This window comes from Echinops telfairi, unplaced genomic scaffold (genome assembly GCF_000313985.2).
Source record: "Echinops telfairi isolate 266 unplaced genomic scaffold, ASM31398v2 ScPeMD7_7458;HRSCAF=8496, whole genome shotgun sequence".
NCBI classification, from domain to species: Eukaryota; Metazoa; Chordata; class Mammalia; order Afrosoricida; family Tenrecidae; genus Echinops; species Echinops telfairi.
This window is the reverse complement of record NW_022111358.1, coordinates 29,453,843-29,474,397: the sequence shown is the minus strand read 5'-3', so window position 1 is coordinate 29,474,397 and position 20,555 is coordinate 29,453,843. Positions and strand designations below refer to the sequence as shown.

General features: G+C 56.1%; 1 protein-coding gene across 5 annotated transcripts in view; it reads left to right on the top strand.

Moving 5' to 3' along the window:
• Positions 1 to 20,555, top strand: part of ACLY (ATP citrate lyase) — a 38,701-nt gene that overhangs the window by 10,833 nt on the left and 7,313 nt on the right. For 3 of the 5 annotated variants that reach the window (XM_045299605.1, XM_045299606.1, XM_045299604.1), the window contains exons 9-22: positions 224 to 360; positions 929 to 990; positions 1,949 to 2,066; positions 2,868 to 3,022; positions 4,288 to 4,378; positions 5,346 to 5,375; positions 8,049 to 8,190; positions 8,512 to 8,680; positions 10,367 to 10,471; positions 10,797 to 10,993; positions 12,953 to 13,034; positions 13,707 to 13,817; positions 18,937 to 19,064; positions 19,614 to 19,707. In XM_045299605.1, the coding sequence (XP_045155540.1) occupies positions 224 to 360; positions 929 to 990; positions 1,949 to 2,066; positions 2,868 to 3,022; positions 4,288 to 4,378; positions 5,346 to 5,375; positions 8,049 to 8,190; positions 8,512 to 8,680; positions 10,367 to 10,471; positions 10,797 to 10,993; positions 12,953 to 13,034; positions 13,707 to 13,817; positions 18,937 to 19,064; positions 19,614 to 19,707 (1,621 nt within the window). The remainder of the gene's footprint in view (positions 1 to 223; positions 361 to 928; positions 991 to 1,948; positions 2,067 to 2,867; positions 3,023 to 4,287; positions 4,379 to 5,345; positions 5,376 to 8,048; positions 8,191 to 8,511; positions 8,681 to 10,366; positions 10,472 to 10,796; positions 10,994 to 12,952; positions 13,035 to 13,706; positions 13,818 to 18,936; positions 19,065 to 19,613; positions 19,708 to 20,555) is intronic. The other 2 variants (XM_004707162.2, XM_045299607.1) reach the window with 1 other exon arrangement.

Below are 20,555 nucleotides of genomic sequence, written 5' to 3'. Positions count from 1 at the left end.
GACAGCTTTGGGCTCGGGTGGTGTTCTCATGTGCTCTGAGTGGCATGGGGTCGACAGTGGACTCTCAGGGGGCCCCAGTGGAACAGTTGGCCTTGCACAGTGACTCACTTGGGTCAGGGCTCATTCTGCCATGCCGTGGATCCTGCATGTCCTCCCAAATGCTGGGCGGCCGCTCTGCCCGGAGAGAGCTCCCGCCAGTACTGAGGGGGGTGTCTTCCCGCAGCGACACCATCTGTGACCTGGGGGGTGTCCACGAGCTGGCGAACTACGGGGAGTACTCGGGGGCTCCCAGCGAGCAACAGACTTATGACTACGCCAAGACGATTTTGTCCCTCATGACTCGTGAGAAGCACCCTGACGGTGAGCCCCTCCCCTCCCCCCTCCCCGTGGGTGACGGGGGGCAGCTGGGTAGCTTGTATGCCCAGTGCTGGGCAGCCTTGGGGTGGCCAGTGGCCTGAGGGTCCCTGGGCTTCTTGACTGCACCATAAGCTGTGGAAGCACCCTGGGGACGGAGATTAGGAGAGGACGGGGAAACATGTGCCCAGAGCCCCAAGGGTAGGGTGAGGGTGACAGTGTGCCCTTGCTTCAATTGCCAGTACCTGGTCCCAGCTTCCCCCTGCCACCTGTCCTGTGCATGGGGACCCTGCCCTGCAAGGCCAATGGGGAGAGCCCACCAGAGACATCCGAAGCCCTCTGAGAACGATGGTGAGGCTCAGTGGGCTCTGAGCCCCAAGGTGTAGGTCACAGAGGGTGGGGTGGATCTGGCTGCTCCCACCTCAGGTGAGACCACCCAGCGCAGCCCCTGCCTCTGCACAGAAAACAAGGTCAGCCGACCCTCATTGAGCAGTGAGACCTCCCCTTCCACCAGGCTGCTGGTAGGTTGTCGGGGTCACCTCTCTAACACTTTATCTCTGTGTTCCAAACTCAGGTAAGATTCTCATCATTGGAGGCAGCATTGCAAACTTCACCAACGTGGCCGCCACCTTCAAGGTAACCCGCCGCAGTGGGATGCAGGTGGAGGCCCTGAGTCCCTGTGAGTGCCCCGTCCAGGGAGGCCCAGGCTGCCCCGCCAGGGAAGACAGCAGATTGGGGGTGGGGTGTCTGGGGCAGCGTGGGCAGGGCCCCCGGGAGCAGGCTCTGGGGAGTTGGAGGAGGCCTTGAGCACTTTGTTGGAAGACTCCCCTGGTCCCCACAGTTCCTGGTGGTCTCCCAGCATCCTTGGGCTCCTCAGCCTGGAGCACAGGGTGGAGAACCCCGCCGCGACTTGCAAGCCAGGCCTCTCCAGATTCAGGGCCGGCCCCTTGGCAGGGCGGGGGCCTCCTCGGGGGCCATTTAGGAACCCCGTCTGCTTTGAGGATCATGTGTAAAAAAAAGTATCAGCTGGGACGCTCTGCACCCTCAAGAAAAGACAGGGGGGTGGAGCTCAAGAAGAGGTGGGAGCCAAGCTCCTCCAGTCGGGGTCAGCATGTCCAGTCTGTTGGGTGGCAGGGCTGGGCCAGGCTCTGTGTGCGCAGCCTCAGGAGAAGCACCTTGAGTGATTAGCCCCAGCCGACCAGCTTCTGTGGGGGGAGGCCAACGGACCCTCCCCTCTCCACACTGCCCTATTCCCAAAGGGGAGGTCGGTTTTGAGGGCTGTTCCCCAAAATCACTTCAAGCTTTGCAAGACATTGACCCTTAAGAAGGCCTGGCCCTGCCCCTGGCATAGTTCTCCCTCCCAAACTGCCATCCAGTAACCTCACAGGCCCGCAGACACGACTGAGCAAGAAAGGTGCGTGCTGGCCCGAGGGGGGTGGACCAGCCTCCCCATTATCACCTGGCAGCATCCCCTGTTAGTACATGCTGCCGGACTGCGTGTCGTCTGTGGCCCGGGGTCTTTGTTTATCAGAGCGACAAATCCACCCTGCCTCGGCCTGGGTGACGGGTTTCTGTCCTCTCTTCGTGTGTCCAGGGCATCGTGAGAGCGATCCGGGACTACCAGGGCCCATTGAAGGATCATGAGGTCACCATCTTTGTCCGAAGAGGCGGCCCCAACTATCAGGAAGGCTTACGGGTGATGGGAGAAGTCGGTAAGCTGGGGACCTCCCCGCCCACCCCCAGTGTTGCTGCCCTACACCAAGAGATTCCTGAAAGGGGGGTCAGCTTTGATCCCTCTTGTGTGCCCACCTTCCTTTTTGAATATGCAACCCTGGACCCTCTGGTCTGTGTCCTTTGCCCTGGAGTTGCCACATGCAGCCTCCGGGGCCAGGAGCAGTGGCAGGTGAAGTAGGGATTTAAGTACAGGTACAGGGACACAGAAAGGAGACAAGCTGGTGAGGTTGCTCTTTGACTGGACAGACAAAACCTTCCTATGCTCCCATTTTTCCCATTTGGGAAATACTGAATTCCATTCTGTTGTCCCAAGAGGCTCCAAGTCCTTGTTTTCCCCTGAAACCAAGGGCCAGGCCATGGAGGACAGCAGGGTGGACACCCAGAGGTTGACAGTGATGTGCACAAGAGGGATCTGCTGGGGTGAGGGAAAGAGGGCGGGGGCAGGCAGGTCTCTTTCAGGGGGGCACTGGAGCAGCAGCTAGGCGAGGATCAGGGAGAGCTCTGTGGGGGCAGCCTGCAGGAGATGAGCCGGGTGGTGAGGGATCGGGAGGCCAGCAGAGAACGTGGGCATCAGGCTGAGGGTGGGGAGAGTCCGGACCAGCCGGCTGTGGAGACCGTGGGCTCCAAGAGAGCCTTCGGGTGTGTGACACTTTCAAGGGAGCCCGTGTGGATCTGTCAGCAGATGACCTTCCAGGAGACTTGTTGGGGGTGGAAACAGGGCAGCTGACCTGCCTGGGCCTCTGATCTGAACAGTGGATTACGTATGTTCTGCCCCGCAGGGAAGACCACCGGGATCCCTATCCACGTTTTTGGCACTGAGACGCACATGACGGCTATCGTGGGCATGGCCCTGGGCCACCGACCCATCCCCAACCAGCCGCCTACAGCCGCCCACACGGCAAACTTTCTCCTCAATGCCAGCGGGAGCACATCGGTAGGCGCCAGCCTTCCCCGCCTTCCAGGAACCATCTAGTCTTAGCTGTGACTGCCACCTACCCCTCCTTCCAGAACATTCCGCCCGGGAGCGCTGGGAAGTTGTCAGGGAAGTTAGTACAAAGTTGGTGTCTGGGTCTCTGAGCTGCCCCAGTGGCCATCCACTTCTGACCTTTGGCGCCCAAGGCTGATGGCCACAAGGCAAGGTCAGATGCACCCCCAGCCCCATCCTTTTTACCTCATTCTAATGCCAGCTACCCTGCGGATGGCATGCTGCTGTGGTGGCCTTCTAAAAAATTAATCGCAGTGAGCACACAGCTCACGTACAGGACTCACGATTATGGGCTCTCTGGGGGAAATGACCAGGTTATACTTGAGGTGAGGAGTGCTCAGGATGCAGTCAGTATGGTCTCTTCCGCCAAGGAGGCAGGCCGGCCGTCCTCTGGCCCTCAGGCTCTTGCCCTGGCCTCTGCCCTGTTCAGACAGTGCTACCAAGCCTGATGGTTGCTCATGCCTGCTCACAGGGAGCCTGCCACTCCACTGCAAGCCTCGCCTTAAGGGCACTCAGCCCCAAACTGCGGCAGCCACCCCAGTTCGCCTAATGATGTGCCCACAAGCCAGCCCCTCCTGCCCCAAAGCACGCAGCCTTACTTGCTCTGTGGCCTGGGACGTCCACCTACTCTGTCTCCTGTGGCTCCTGATTCTGTTGCTGCTGCTCCTCTGGGTCACGGTTGTCCCCTGGGTCCAGGAGCCTCACTGCCCAGAGCTCTCAGATCTAGAGGACATGCACCACTCCTCGCCCTTGCCGGTAGTCAGCAGGTCCCGCCGCAGGATGGCAATCACAATGAACTCTGAATAGTCACTCAGAGCTGGGTCATGATCCAATCAGTATCTTACTCCAGCTTAACCTGTTTGGAAGGAAAGGCAAGGTCATTTGGTGGGCGTAACTATAAAGACGGTGGCTGGAAGAGCCACACGGAACAACTGTACATTCCACCGGAATCATGGAAAGAGCAGGGGGTTTTACATCCGACCTGATGGTTACTCCTTGCTGTGGGAGAGACCTTGGCTACTGGGGTCTTCAGTTGGCTCATCTGCTAGCTGGGTACAGGACTGGTTCCCACCCCAGAGGGCTGCTGGAGCACCGGGTGGGGAGCAGGTGGTGATGGGTAGTGCTGTTGGGCATTCTGCCTGATGTCTTTGGCACCTTAAGGACCAATGGCTTTTTGCCTTTTCCTCCTGTGATTCCTCCCTCCTTGTCCCCAGACCCCAGCTCCGAGCAGGACAGCGTCTTTTTCTGAGTCCAGAGCTGACGAAGTGGCCCCTGCAAAGAAGGCCAAGCCTGCCATGCCCCAAGGTAACTCCACACGCCTCAGTCCACGCCGGGATGACCTCCACTGACTGTGTGTTGGTGGAAAGCCGTTTGGGGAGTGGCAGGGCTGGGGCATGAACAGGGAACACGGATGAGGTGGCTGGGGCCCAAGGATGGGGTCTCCCCATTCTGAAGATCCGAGTGGGCTGGGATCACCTTGCTCATCCCCCTCTGACTTTCAACCCCCTTTCTTCCTGGGCTGGAAGGGGAGAAGGGGACCTGTGGCAGTGGACACATTTCTCAGACGCTGGCACAGATGGCAGGAGCTGAGACTCAGGGCCGCAGACCCGGCCATCCTGCCATCTCTGGCTCTTCCAGCCTCTCCCAGGGCCCAGCTGTAGAAAGCAGGCCGCGCTCCCCTCCCTGCCCCCCGTCTGGATTTGTATGATTCATTCCTGCTGGGCCCATCAGACAGGCCTGGGCTGGCAGCTCACGCCCCACCAGCATTAGAGAACCTGCACAGGTGGTTAGCTGCTGTGTCCTGGGCAGCCTCCTCCGGTTCCATAGCTTGCTTACGCCTTGGTGGGCGATGTCGACAAGCCTGGGAATTCCACAGTGGAGGCCACCACCCTGAGATCTCCAAACCAACCGCTTTTTTGGTCCATAGTCGGGGGGATGGGTCCAGGCCCCACACCGGTCTGGGTGTCATGCTTCTTGGGGACAAAACGTGACTGGCATAAAGAGGACAGGGCAGGTCTCGCTGGGTACAAACTGTCCCTCCATAGGGCACCCTTCTCTGGGGAGGACTCCTTCCGCCTGGCCTTGCGTTGCCTTTCCTCGTTTCCGCTCTGACGCCTGTCACTCCTGCAGGCCTCCCCCCTCTTGTGGAGGGAGGCCATGATGAGGGTGTCGCGTCAGAGCCGTGTCCCCAGCCCGCCCTGCTCCCACGCTCCCTACAGAGCCTCTAGTTGTCAGCCGGTTACTCAGTCGCCTTGGTCATTTTCTTTGACAGATTCAGTCCCAAGTCCAAGACCCCTGAAAGGTAGGCTGCCCCCCACCCGTCCCCAGCTCCGCGTGTGGCTTTTGTTTTCAGTTCCCTGTCGCCGTGTGCTTCCTTTCCTCTGATGGGTTGCAGTGTTGTCTGATATATACATATTTTTTACCCCTGCCTTGGTGGGACCTGCCCCCAAACCCTAGTCTTCCTCCCTTCCTACCCCCTGCCTAGTATGTGCACCCCTCGTTGTTCCTCGCGGCGGGGGAAGGGGGGGGGCAGAGGCTGCGAGGGAGTGAGAGCCAGGCCCTGGCACCAAGGAGGAGTGGCGCAGCAAGAGGGCAGTGCTGGCGGCAGGTCACCCCCGTCACTTCTTGGCATGTCACCAGCTCTGCCCTTTGCTGCTGCGCCACCGCCCCTAGTCGCAGGGCTCGTGTGGTAGGAGAACAGACAGCTAGCGAGACGGTGTGCCGTGTTTCTGTAGCTCAGCTCTCCCGAGTGTGAGAGGCCCGTGCCTGTCCACAGACACCCGCGGAGGGAGGGCCTGGGTGCTGGCACAAACAGTTAAGGACCCCGCTGTTCATCAGAGGTTGGAAGGTCAGAGGTGCCACAAAAAGCCTGAAGCCGGAGAGCCCTGCGGAGCAGCTGTGCTGTGTGTGCCTGGGACCACTGAGTCGGAACCCCCTGCCGGGCAGCTAGCAGCACTCCCTCCCATACACATGCCATGCCAACTTTCACCTGCTCCCAGCCGGGGCTGCCACTGAACTTAACCACATTGGCCACGCCGCAGTGGGAGATTTTGTAGAGGGGTGGGTCTTCCTCAGAGGATCATCCTTGACCCCTGGCTGAGAGGAGGGGGAGGAGCAGTTAGGACAGGTCTCCCCAGGACAGACAGGAATGACTGCCCTTGGACACAGCTGCTTTTAATTCCTGCCATCTGAGCCGGCCGGATCAGGGGCAGAGGGTTGGTGGTAAGGATCTCTGTCCGGCCTTGTGCTTGTCAGCTGCCGAGTTGTGCCTGAGAAGGGGAGGGGAGGGTTCCAGGAGAGAGGCCTGGGCACGCCTGAGCCCTGTGTGCCACTGGGCTGAGGAGCACCCCTTCCACCATCACTCCTCTGCCCGAGAGTAGGGGAGCACTCTTGGGCAATCTCTCCTGAGCCCCTCTCGGTGGGCTGAGGGTGGGCTGGGCTGCGGGCCACTGGGCGAGGCTGCACAGTAGAGCCACAGAGCCTTCCGTTCTTACACAGCTGGGACTCTGAGGCGGCGGGACCATCACCTGGTGTCTCAGGCCTTCAGCTCCTGGGACCGGAAGGGAGAGAAATCCTTCCCTTGCTCTGTGAGCTCACTCACCAAGGGAGCCCAGAAGGGCCCAGGGGACAGTCAGCCCTGGTATTTGCAAAATCCAGAACTTTCTGTCATCGGGGCTAACTGGCTGTGTTGGAACCTCGGGGCTGAAGGGCCAAGGGGAGTTGCCTCCTGTGGGGCAAGCTTCTCTTCCATGCGCTGATCCACCGTGGCTAGCCTCACTGCACAGGTGCAGCGAGCTCAGTGATACCAGACGGCTGGGAGCTGGATGCACTGCGCTCCCGGGGGGGCTGCCCACCTGCTCCCGGATCTGCAGGAGCTGGAGGACCTCTCTGGGCCAGCTGCTTTGTTTCCTCCTTTTTTTTGACACTCACCCCTTTCCTCCCTTCTGGCAAGCCCAACCAGGAGCTTCCAAATATCCAAACTTGCTACTATGAGTCGATTTTGTTAACCACAGGGCCAGCAGTTCAAAAGCACCAGCTGCTCCTCAGGAGAAAGATGAGGCTTTCTCCTCCCATACAGATTTCCAGTCTCAGAAACCCCCAGGGCCGTTGTACTCTGCCCTAGAGGGTCTCGGAGTTGGAATGAACTTGATGGCAATGAGTTTGCTTTTGGTTTGACCAAGATCCTTGTCTGAGCAGAAAAGAACCTCCCGGCAGAGGGGCCGTATCGCTGCCCTGCTGCCCTCAGCCAGGGATCGCCTCTGAGCAAGAGCTACCCAGAGGGCCACAGCCCTGGCCGCACACACCTAGAACTCGGGAGAATTCAGACCCTGGCCTGGTTTACATCCAGATTTACATGGAGATAGGGACTGTTGGAGAGTTGTTTAAAGTCCTGAGGGTGCCCCAAATGGGAGAAGCTTTTAATTATAATTATCTATCCCAATGGCTTTGAAAATGATCTGGCAAGACTTCATATGCTCCAGAGGCAGGCAACACCTCTTGTGAAGTTAAGTAAGCCCTGTATGCATCTCCAGGTCAGCAGTTCAAACCCACCAGCCGCCCTGCAGGACGAAGATGAGGCTGTTTGTCCCCATGTCGAGTTGGGCTTGGGCAGCCAAGGGGACAGCTGTGCTTTGTCTCTCGGGGCGGCTGTGAGTCAGAATTGACTCGATGGCAGTGAGCCCCGTTCTGGCTTTGGTGGGGATCCCTTCCTTGTGCTCTTCGGGGGGCCTCTTCTTGTACGGGGTGCCCTTTCTCTGTAGATGTCACACGGGCCACGCCCCTTAGCATTTTGTGCACTCTTACCTGCTTCCAGAAGAAAGCTGAGGGAGCTCTTCCCCAAGTTCTCAGACTCCTGTCCCCTCACCATGCATTTGCCATTTGGACGTCCCGCCGCCCATGCCCGTGGGCAGCCCCTGGCCCTGTGAGCTTCCCAGGGGGTGTGTTCTGGTACAGTCTCTGTGTCTTTGCCCACCAGGGAAGAGTGCCACCCTCTTCAGCCGCCACACCAAAGCCATCGTGTGGGGCATGCAGACCCGCGCCGTGCAGGGCATGCTGGACTTTGACTACGTGTGCTCCCGAGACGAGCCCTCAGTGGCCGCCATGGTCTACCCGTTCACGTAAGTCGCCCCAGCAGGAGGCCTGAGACAGCTGTCATGCAGGATGCCCTCACCTGCTCCCCGCCCCCTTCTGAGGCAGATTGAGGACCCAGCTGGCTCACCCACCTTGCTGGGGAGGGGGTCTGTCCATCTGAGAGACCGGTGTCTTCAGTGCCCCTTCCATCAGTTTCCCACTCGATGGAAGCTCTTTCAGCACAGACTCTGCCTTCTGGAAGTTTCTCCTCTCAGCTTCTCCCTCCTCAGCTCCACAGAGAATAAACCTCTCAGCCCTGATGGGGGGATGGTGCCTTCATCCCTTCCTCTCCTCCCGCCTTTCTCCAGTGGGGACCACAAGCAGAAGTTTTACTGGGGTCACAAGGAGATCCTGATCCCCGTCTTCAAGAACATGGCGGATGCCATGAGGAAGCACCCAGAAGTTGACGTGCTGATTAACTTTGCCTCCCTGCGCTCAGCCTACGACAGTACCATGGAGACCATGAACTATGCTCAGGTGTGTGGCTGGGCCCTGGGAGCCAGGTGGGGTTCACCACCTGTTGCAAAGGACTTGGGCTTTGGGAGCGGCCTTTTGTCTGGGCAGAAGAGGCTGGAGGCACCTGATCTTTAGAGGGTCGAGGAACAACTGAGGGCAGGGTTGAGGGGCTCCTTCAGTGACCTTGGAGACTATCATCAGGAAGCTCTGGTGGTGTCGTGGTTTCCAGTTGGGCAGCTGGCCGCCCCCCACCCCCCAAAGGTCAGCAGTTCGAAACCAGCCACCGCACAGGGGAACGAGGAGGCCGTGTGCTTCCGTACAGAGTCACCATCTCAGAAGCCCCCGGGAGCAGTTGTACCCTGTCCTATGGGGTCGCTGTGAGTCGGCGTGGACTCCTGGGCCGTGAGCTTGTGTTTGGAGCCGGTCACCTGCCCCTTCCGAAGGGCTGTTCTGCACCTTCCGAGACCCGCTGTAGACATAGAAGCAAAACCACTTCCCTCTCATTGCAAGGGAAGCAGAAACATGTTTGAATAAGGATCCCTCAGCAGAGGAAATACCCCCTCGTGTCGTCAGCCCAGAACCACAGCGGCTGACAGCCACCCTTCTTGACATCGTCCTGGGGCTCACACACATGCTGTCACAGGCAGCTCTCTGATCATCCACGCCCAGCCCTCAACCCCCTCCAGACCACTGTACCCATGGGGACCCCCGATGGCTGCCTCAGGTCTTGTGACCAGTGTCCTTGGGTTACATTTGCGCGTCATCCTTCCTACTGCGTCAGCCTGGGCCTCCGAGCCACCCCTACTCCCCACGGGCCACTGTGAACGCCTACTGGTGACCAGAAGGGGCCTGCCTCCTCAGACCCCTGCTAGCCCTGGATGTTGGCGTTGACAACATACTTGCTAATTCGATGAGGCACAGAAAGAAAGCAGACCTGCTCACGCCCAGGGCCAAAACTACCCACCGCCTGGTTCTGTCAATAAAGCTTTATTGAGACACGCTCACAGGCGGACACATTTCCCATGGTTGCTTCCACGCGACAAAGGCAGCGTTGCAAGAATCCCGCAGAGATCACATGATCCACAAAGCACTTGCTCTCCGGCCCTTTACGGAAAACCTTGTTGCCTGCTCTCTGCTCTAGGGTTGGTTTTTTTTGGGGGGGGGGGGGCCTCCCTTCTTCCCGCAGCCCACCCTCTGGTCTGAGCGTGGTAACAGCTCTTTACTCTGAGTTCTGCTGGCCCAGTGACCTGTGGGGACAGAGATCCCTAAAGAGGAAACTATAGCCCCTGCTGTGTGAGCAGGGCCTCGGGGAGGGAACAAGGGCTGGAGTCATCACAATGTCCCCCCTCCTGGCCATCCAGTCAATGCCAACTCCTGTGACCTTACAGAACAGAGTCCAACTGCCCCCGGGGGCTTCCGAGGCTGGGAACTCCACGGGACTAGAGAGCCTGGTCTTTTTCCTGTAGGAATTTCAGGAGGGAGAAAAGATTTCCAGTCTGGCGGTAGCCGGTAGCTCTCGCAGGGTTACTGGACCACTTGGGTGGTGAGCAGCTGTCCGCTGCTTTCTGGGGGTTGGCTGCTGAGAGCTGAGCAGGCCTGTGGGAAGAAAGAGGTGCTTCCTGTGAGCAGTGGCCAGTGACAAGGGGACACTTGAGGGTGGGTCGCTGAACCCTTGCTGCCTCATTGCCCCATGAACACCTTCTCTAGATCCAGACCATCGCCATCATAGCCGAAGGCATCCCAGAGGCCCTCACCAGGAAGCTGATCAAGAAGGCTGACCAGAAGGGAGTGACCATCATTGGACCTGCCACCGTGAGCTCCCCACTCCCTGCGCCGTTCTTGTAAAGGTGTAGATGAAGGCTAGTCCCTATCCGCCGTCTTCCTCTTAGGCGGAAAAGACCCTGGCTGTGCTTCTAGTTAACTTCTTAAGTTGCCATTTTCTCTACAATGTTTCTGGAGGGAAAGAAGATTCTTCCTAAGCAGAAAACACACTTAGCAGACTTGTTTTCTCACTGGCAGGGGGGTGGGGGTGAGGTGGGGTAGGAGATCTCAGGGCCATGTGGTTCCCCGGAGCCCTGTGATTAGTCGGGGGCTCCTTGCCTCCCTCCCCTCCCTCACTGCTGTTTCTGGCCTGCAGGTTGGCGGCATCAAGCCGGGATGTTTTAAGATCGGGAACACGGGCGGGATGCTGGACAACATCCTGGCCTCTAAGCTGTACCGCCCTGGCAGCGTGGCGTACGTCTCCCGGTCTGGGGGCATGTCCAACGAGCTCAACAACATCATCTCCCGGACCACAGATGGTGTCTATGAAGGCGTGGCCATTGGTGGGGACAGGTGAGCAGAGGGCTGGAGCCCAGGCCCACGGGAACTCAACTCAAAGTCCAGCCACTGAGCACCTGTGCTCTTGCTGCTGGTCTGGCCTGCGTAGACCATCAGGGAGAGGGAGGCGCTGGGAAAGGCACGTGGCTTCAGGGTCAGTCTGCCTGATGTCTGAGGTGTGGCCGTTGGGAGGCAGCAGAGTGCATGGTTCCAAGGGCCAGTTCTGAAATCAGACCCCAGGGCTTCAAATCCCATTTCCCCGTCTTCTGGGGGAGGGCTGGGCTGTTTGACCTCCTGAGCCATGCCCCCCTGTGAGGTTGTCAGAGGGGCACTGGAGATCATGTATATTAAGCATCTGACGGGGCCTGCTACTCATAAGGTGTCTCATGGTTGATCTCTCAGAAGTAGACAGTCTACTCCATCTTCCGGCACTAGATGTGACCCCGTCTTTCTCGGCTAGTCATCAAGGGTTTCAGTGGTTGATCTTTCAGAAGTGGACAGTCTGATTCTCCTTCATGGCCTGTTCATAGTCTGTAAGCTCCGTTGAAACCTGTCCACCTTGGGTGACCCTGCTGGTAGTTAAGATATTGGTGGTATAGGTTCCAGAATCATACCTTTGCAAAGGCCACCGTGGTGTAAGCAACTAGTGTATCGTCAGGAGCGCCGAGTGCCCAGCACAGGGTACCTGAAGGAGAAGGCCAGAGAACAATGAGGTGGGTTGACAGTGGTGACAACAGCAGGCGCAGACGGTGGTTGAGGGTGGTGCAGGACCGGGCAGTGTTGCATTCTGCTGTCCGTGGGTTGCCGTGAGTCCAACCGACTCGGCAGCACCCAGCCCCGGCCGCCACCTCAGGCTGACTCATGAGCGCTGGTCGGTATCATTGTTGGTTCGGGACGGCTGTGACAAGTCTCCATCCCTGTCAAGCCACCACGCCAGCGTCCCTGGTTCCGCCAGACGGTTTCAGGTGGGATGCCGGCATGAAGAAGGACCCTCGCTGTGGTCTTGAAGGGTCAAATGTAAATCGAACCCGCCCACTGCCGTAAGGTGATGTTGATTTTCCAGAGACCTGGTTTTCCAGGTTTACATGTCTGTCCCGGACCAGACCACCTCCTCTTTCTCCCACCAAGCAGCTGGTGGGTTTGAACCCCCTCTCCGTGGTTAATCCATTGTGCCTTCGAGGCACATCTGGGATACCTCCGGGAAATGCTGTTGATGACACCGTCCTCTTCGATTTTACATATTATCAAACATGTCAAGGACACACAAAGTCCGTGGGTTCCTGCTTGGCTTTCTGCAACTCGTGTTCACAGTAGAAAATAGAAGTCAGGTTAGAGAACCGGGGGTTTTGTGGGACACCGTGTGACACCCCGTATTCTCCACGGCTGTGGAAAGCATTACCCAGTCGCAGTGGAGTCGACCAAAGATAGTCATTTATTTCTCCCAGTGTCTCTGCGGGTGGGATTTGAGAGGGTCCCAGGTGTGCAGCTGTCGTGGGGGGTCTCCTTCGAAGCTACAGTCAGATGAGGAATTGCCAAGGAGCGGGGCCTGGAAGGTGATTTTTTTTCTTTGTGCGCATCGTCTGCTAAGGGTCTCCCGGACACGGCAACTGGCTTCTCCCAGAGAGGGCAGGCCGGGCAGGAGAGCAGTTCTTCCCGTACTCTATCTCACTGTGGAGTCAGGTCCCCAACCCTTGTTCACAGACGCTCACCACTGAGGACAGCCTTGGTGAGGGAAAGCCACCTGGCTCTGCCCTGTCCAAGACTGTGGACAGGCTTTCAGACCACCCCACGCCACGGGAGCTTGTCCTTTGCAGGAACTCGGCTTCCCTTCTTCTCCTTGTGTTCCTGTCGGACCATCTCCCCTGCCCCCAGTATTCCCAGTTCATCTGGACAAATCCCACTGGGGTCTGTTGTGAACATGTTCACCCTCCTTCCCAAACTGCCCCCGGTCCACCTAAACCCCTGCTCTCACAGGTACCCTGGCTCGACCTTCATGGACCACGTCTTACGTTACCAGGACACTCCCGGGGTCAAGATGATTGTGGTTCTTGGAGAGGTGAGTTCTTTAAACCAACACACAACTTTTATCTGATTGTAAATTGAGCCTCGATCTCAGCTTTTAGAAAAGCCAGGCATTTCTGTAGCTCACAAGTGACAGTCCCTGGTGAGCCGGATGCTCTGGACAGACCAGGGGGTTGTTTTCGTTTCTGGAGAGATCCTTATTTTTGTGTTTGTTTTGAAAGAATAGGTTTGGTGGATAAAGAGTTCTTAGTTGACAGTTTCTCCCCTCTCACGGGTGGTGCCATTCACCACCTGCTGGCCCTCGAGTGCAGGTGACTGTCCAGCTAGGTCATCAGAGAAGCTTTGCTCTGGCGGACGGCTGCCTGGTGGGCAGCGAGCGGGGAGGGCCCATTATTTCACAGTTGGGAGAGACCTAGCACCCCAGGCCTTGCTCATGCCTCTGAGCAAGTCTGATGCGAAATCGTCTTAGCACCCACAGAGTGGGAGAGGGCAGTGCCAGAACTAGTTACTGCCCCTTGACAATCCCTCCTGGCATCCCACCTCGATGCCCACCACTTCACCTCTTTTCTGCCCCTTGCCCACGGCCTGGGTGTCCCCATCCTGGAGCTGAGCTGTAGCTCCTAGGACACGTGGTGGTTTGGGGGCCCTCGCTGTCCGTGCGGCTCTGCTAACATGCAGGCTTTGGCCCGTCCCCCTCCATTGGCAGATAGGAGGCACCGAGGAGTACAAGATCTGCCGCGGCATCCAGGAGGGCCGCCTCACCAAGCCCGTGGTCTGCTGGTGCATCGGGACCTGCGCCACCATGTTCTCCTCCGAGGTACGTCCTTTGGAGCCTGCGCCTGGGCGCCAGTCCTCAAAGCAAAGCACGCCCCAGACACAGGGCTGCCCCGAGCTGGAGGGTGCCCTGCCCTCTACTCCCTCCGAAGCGTTCTGGGTCTGGTTCGGAGAATTCCCATCACGGAACTTGCTGGATTTCATGGGACCCAGAGTTTTCCAAGCTTCTTTGAATCTAGAATCTCTTCTCTTCCCACCCCCGCGGCCCCCCAGGTGGAGACCTCCAGAGACCCCATCGGGAGCCTGTAGTTCCCGGCTGTGTTCGTGGTCAGAAAAGCAGTGGTTCCTCAGCTGTGCACCAGTAGGGGCCACTGCGTCCAGAAGGGCAGGTTAAAATGCTGCCACCTGTGACCCAGGTGACCTTGGACTTTACCCCTCTGGCCTTCCATTTCCATCTTTGTAAGACAAAGCTATAGTTATTGGAAAGGTGAAATGAGTAGAGATCTTCAGGAAATGGTGCCTGGGTCACTGGGGTGGGGTGGGGTGTCTGGTGGCACGGTGGTTACAGTGCTGGACCACCAGCTGAAGGTCGAACATTCGACCCCACTGGATTGTCACTGTAGCGAAGAGAGGCGGTGGCTGCTTTCAGAAAGCCGGGCCTGAGAATCCGCACGCGCAGCTCCACGCGCTTCTCCAGGCTCGCTCTGAGTGGGGGCCGACTCGCCGCCACCGCCCGTGTTTATGATTGGAGTCCATGCTGTGGAGGTGACCCCCCTTCCACCCTGAGGTGCTGGCCAGGGCTTGGAGCCTGGTGTCCCATGAGGCGTCTTCCCTTTCACCACTGCTTGGTTAAAACACAGTGGTTGCCACTTCTGACTGGTTTGCTCTCCCCAACCGGCACTTTGTCCGTCAGCCCCCACGGTCTGCGGGGTTGACTGATCTTACCCACTCGGCAGTCACAGCGTGGGGCCCGGCAGTTCTTACTCTGTGGGCATATGGACCTGTAGTGGGCTCTGCAGTCGATTTCAGTTCATAGCCACCCCGCAGGTCGGGGTAGAACACCCCACGGGGCTTCCTGATTGAGTCTTCCCAGGACGTGGTCAGGCCTTGCTCCCCAGTGTAGCTGAAGGCTTTAATCTGCCCACCCGTCGGTGCCCGCCATGCCTTCCCCACTGCCCCAGCAGGGCCCCTGCAACAGTGTGGGCCTCGGGCGCCTTAGAAAAGACGGCATTTCTTAACAGGAAACCTGCTTTTGTTTCTGTTTTCGGATACCCTTTTCTCGGGAGCTCCTGCAGGTCTCATGCCAGTCCCGTCAAGCAGTATTGGACAGTTGCTACCATACGTTTTGTTTTCTAAGAATGTTTCGGTCCACGTTTTGGTTTGTTTTGGACCACAGGGATTTCATTGTCTGGCAGTACTAGGTCATAGTTTAGTTAGCTCGTAGCCTGTTTGGGAAAAAGACAGGGCTTTTTATTCTTTTTTTGTTGTTGTTGTTGTTTTTTTGCTTTTTTAACATTTTATTAGGGGCTCATACAACTGTTATCCCAGTCCATACACACATCAATTGTGTAAAGCGCATTTGTACATCATTCTCAAAACATTTTCTCTCCATTTAAACCCCCCACATTAGGTCCTCGCTTTTTACTCTTATAAAGAGTTACAGCCCCGACACTCAGGGCAGTTCTACCCCATCCTGGCTAAGGCCGCGGTGAGTGGCACCGGCTCGATGGCTGCAGGTGGTGGGAGCACTCACTCTGTAGGTGGCGCTGTTTCCCATGTGGTTCTGTCACATTGCTGCTGCTTATTTTGGGAGGACAGCGTTTGACTGGTGTGAGAGTAGTAGCTGACGATTGCGTTCCTACTGGAGTTATTGTTATGTTTAATCATTTTCGTTTCGGGTTGCTGAACTGGGTCACAACTTTGCTTCTTTTCAGTCTGACAGCATGAGAGTCAGTCGGTCTCTTACCCTTAAAGTCTCATCCAGGTATTTAAAAGCTTGATGATTTGATATCTGGGTTCCGAGGTTACTGCGTTATAGCTAAAGTTGTTTTTGTTTGTAAATGGGATCATTTTTGTTGTTGTTGTTCAATAGATTTGTTATTGTGGCTTAGGTTGGGGTGGGGAGGGGGCAAGTGAATCATCACTATTTAGAGCCTCAAGTCAGTGCTGACTCACAGGGACCCCCCTGTGGGTTTCTGAGACTGTAACTCTTTTTTTTTTTTTTTAATTAAAAGATCATTTTATTGGGGCTCTGACAACTCTTACTACAACCCATCTATCAGTTGTTTCAGGCATATTTGTACATATGCTGCCATCGTCCTTTCCTGGACGTTTACTTTCTGTTGCGCCCTTGGGATCAGCTCTTTTCTTCCTCCCCCACCCTCGTGGCCCCTTGATCGATTATGTCATTATTACTTTCATGTCTCACACCGACCGCTGTCTCCCTTCCCCCATGGTTTCTGCTGTTCTTTCCCCTGAAGGTGTGTGTGTGTGGTTGTGTGTCGATCCTTGCGATCGGTTCCCCCTTCCGCCCCTCTTCTCCCCCCTTCCCCTCCCCTTCTGGGATCACTGTTTCCATTCCTGTCCTGGATTCCGTGTGTCCTGAGCCTTATCTCTTATCTGTACCTGTGCACTTGCTCCGGGCTAGTCCAGAGTGAGTAGCAGCAGCACTGGGGTCATGATAGTGGGGTGAGGAAGCCTCAAGGAACCAGAGGAATCGTGTGTGTTCCATCGGTGCTTTACTGCGCCCTGGCTGACTCATCCCTTCCCTGGGACCTCTCTGTGGGGGATGTTCCATTGTCTACAGATGGGCTTTGGGTCTCCGCTCCAATCCCCCTCCCCGCCCCTTCTCAACAATATGGTTTTGTTTGTTTGTTACGGATCTTCTGATGCCTGTTACCCAGTCCCAGTGACCTCTCGTGATCACACAGGCTGGTGTGCTTCTTCCATGTGGGTTTGTTGCTTCACTGCTGGATGGCCGCTTGTTTGACTTCAAGGTTTTAAGACCCCAGACGCTATATCTTTTTAAAAAAAGATTAATTAATTAAGTTTTAATCATTTTATCGGGGACTCATACAACTCTTATCACAATCCATACATACATCAATTGTGTAAAGCACATTTGTACATTTATTGCCCTCATCATTCTCAAAACATTTGCTCTCCACGTAAGCCCCTGGCATCAGTTCCTCATTTTTTACCCCTCCCTCTCCGCTCCCCCCTCCCTCGTGAACCCTTGATAATTTACAAATTATTATTTTGTCATATCTTAACACTGTCCGACGTCTCCCTTCACCCACTTGTTGTCTGTCCCCCAGGGAGGAGGTTATAATGTAGATCCTTATAATCGGTTCCCCCTCTCCCTCCACCCTCCTGGTATCGCCACTCTCACCACTGGTCCTGAAGGGATCATCTGTCCTGGATTCCCTGTGTTTCCAGTTCCTATCTGTACCAGTGTACTCCTCTGGTCTAGCCAGATTTGTAAGGTAGAATTGGGATCATGATAAGGGGTGGGGAGGAAGCATTTAGGAACTAGAGGAAAATTGTATATTTCATCGTTGCTACACTGCACCCTGACTGGCTCATCTCCTCCCCGAAACCCTACTGTAAGGGGATGTCCAGTTGCCTACAGATGGACTTTGGGTCCCCACTCTGCACTCCCCCTCATTCACAATGGTATATTTTTGTTCTGATGATGCCTGATCCCTGATCCCTTTGACACCTTGTGATCGCACAGGCTGGTGTGCTTCTTCCATGTGGGCATTGTTGCTTCTGAGCTAGATGGCTGCTTGTTTACCTTCAAGCCTTTTAGACCCCAGACGCTGTATCTTTTGATAGCCAGGCACCATCAGCTTTCTTCACCACATTTGCTTATGCACCCACTTTGTCTTCAACGATTGTCTTGGGAAGGTGAGCATCATGGAATGCCAGTTCAATAGAACAAAGTGGTGGTGTTTTGAGAGGTGGGTCTGAACTGAGACCCAAAGTTCATCCACAACCTCAGTGTATTGTCATATAAATATATGTACATATGCCAATACCTCTGTTTTTATGGATTAATGTATTTACATATGTGCACACCTTTACTTCCTAGGTCCTTCCTCTGTTTCCTTTTACCTTCTTCCTGCCCCACCATCACGGTCCCCTGACTTCCGCCTCTTAGTAATTCCTCTCAGCTAGATTGCTGCTGCTCCAACGCTCCAGGATCGCTACATCCTCCTTGTTGTTGGTTTTATTTAATTCCCTAGTGGGTTCCCGGTCTGCGGTGTTGCTTGCTCACCCCCCGCCCCCCATCAGCCCAGTCTTTCTCCTGTGGAGCGGCTGGTGGTTTCGAACTGCAGACATGCAGATCTCAGCCCAGCTCACAGCCACTAGGACAACACCAGAGCTCCTCCCACTGCACCAGCCTGCCCCGAAGCACTCTCTTTCTCATGCTCTGCCTCCTGGCCTTGCTGCAGCTTGTTTGCCACTCCTGTGCTGTCACAGCTGTGCCCCGAGTCAAACAGGTTCACTGCACAGGTATCTTGGTGCTCCAGAGGGGCCACTCCTGCCTGCAGTCGTCCGCTGGTGGTGAGGTCTCCACACCCCAGCCCCTTTCCTCTGACCCTGCCGGTGTTATATCCAGCAGGCCGGCACTCACAATGAACCCTGTTAACATTCACTCACAGATGAATCGTCCAGTGCGGTCAGTCACTTCCCCCACCTGCTGACCCAGACCCACCAGGAAAACAAAGGCCACAGGTGGGAGTAACCCGGGCTATCGCTGGCAGAGCCATATTAAATGCTTCATTGTGTTGCAGTACTTAATTCCTATTAAGGTTTTCACTTTTAAAGGCAGTTCTGACAGGTTAATTGTGGTCATTAAGTTTTTTCATCCAGCCTCTTGTCCATCCGTGTCCCCTGAGCACTGCCTCAGAGGAAGCCAAGTGTGACTCAGAGGGTGGTCCTGGCTCTTGGCTCCAGTACACTACTCCGGCTCTGTGACCTTGAGTCAGCTGCCCCCCACCCCTCTGGTCTGTAAAGCAGGAGCATCGCAGGGCCTCCAGGAGGTCCCCTGAGGCACCAGTGAAGTGGGAAGTGCAGGCTGGCCTGAGGTCTGTGTCTGCCGGCGGACTGCCTTGGGATCCGCCAGCCTCATCAAAGCTCCCTCCCTTGACTTCCAGGTACAGTTTGGCCATGCCGGGGCCTGTGCCAACCAGGCTTCTGAAACGGCAGTGGCCAAGAACCAGGCTCTGCAGGAGGCAGGCGTGTTTGTGCCCCGGAGCTTCGATGAGCTTGGAGAAATCATCCAGTAAGTGACCTTGCCGGAGAGGCCAGCTTCTCCCTCCATGTGGAAGTCCCTCCCAAGGATAGCACCTCCCTAACCTCAGTGTATCTGACACTCCTGCTGCTTCGTAGGCCTTGATAGGTGGCCTCAGGTCCTCCCTCCCAACTTTTTGACTTTAGTTTTATCAAAGCAACTTATTACTCTTGCCCAGTTATAGGCCCTTTGGCCAGATGTTGAAATGCACCCAGTCTCGAAGCCTCCTCACTTGGCTGAGAATTGGGAGTCCCAATGGCCGTCTGGATATCCCATTGCCTTGCCTGGCTTCTCCGGCTTTAGATTCCACTGTCCAAAAAGCCCCTTGTAGAAGGGGTGGTGGGGCCATTGTGGCCAGCCCCCATTGTCATTTCAGTTTTGGGAATCCCACTGGTAAGAGGAGGTCCCTGATGGGAGAAGTACAGGGGGCAGAAAGCTGGAGGGTGGGGATCAGAGGATTGTTCCTGGGATCCTTAGAAAAGTCCAGAATGATGGAATCCATGTGGGCCTCTTTCTTCTGCCCCTCCCCGTGCCTCCCAGGTCTGTGTATGAGGATCTTGTGGCCAAAGGAGCCATCGAGCCTGCCCAGGAGGCTCCGCCCCCAACGGTGCCCATGGACTACTCTTGGGCCAGGGTAGGTGCTGCGTGCGTGCGTGCCAGCGAGGTGGGAGGCTGCTCGCCATCGGAAGCTGCCCGGGCATGGATTCTTGGTGCTAGGGTCAGCATGGGGTCACCAGTGAAACCATGTGGCGCCCACGAGGACCAGGGAAGGTCCTGGGATTTACCACCCAGGCATAGAGCCACTTGTCCTAGAGTTGTTTGTTTGGGACTTGCTAAGGGACCTCTCGGAATGAAGCAGAGTGTCCATTTTGCCGACATGCCCACAGGACACATGCTAAATGAAGAACAGATTTTCGTAATGGACAGATTCTTAGAAGTCTATCGACAGAGTGCAGTAACCCATTAGGAAATGACCTTTCTACATGAAACAAAAAGCTCAGCCGGATCTCATTATAAAAGGATTCAGAGTGAAAATTGTGATGTCAATTTTTTCCCTTAGTAGTTCAGTAAAGATCAAGACACTTTTGTATAAGGTGCCCTGTTTGGTGGGGGACGGGCAGTTGGGCAGTGTATCCAGTGTGAACATCTTCTGACCCAGCAGTTCCATCTCTAGAAGCTCGCTCACTGCCACTGTCAATGCTGGCTCATAGGGACCCTGTAGGACAGTCAGCTGCCCCTGTGATTTCTGAGATGTGACTTGACAGGAGCAGACAATCCTGTCCCCCTTGGACGGTCGGTAGTTCTGAACTGCTGACCTTTGGGATGGCAGCCAGGGCTTCCTCTGTCTAGGAGCTCCACCAGAGAGATGTGTAAGGATGATTTTTCGTTTCATAGCTGTTGATAAAAAAGAGCTCCCCAGTGGCATGAGGGGCATCATAAAGCTGGTGAAGAAAGTCCAGTACTTTTCTTTTTTTTTTTTTT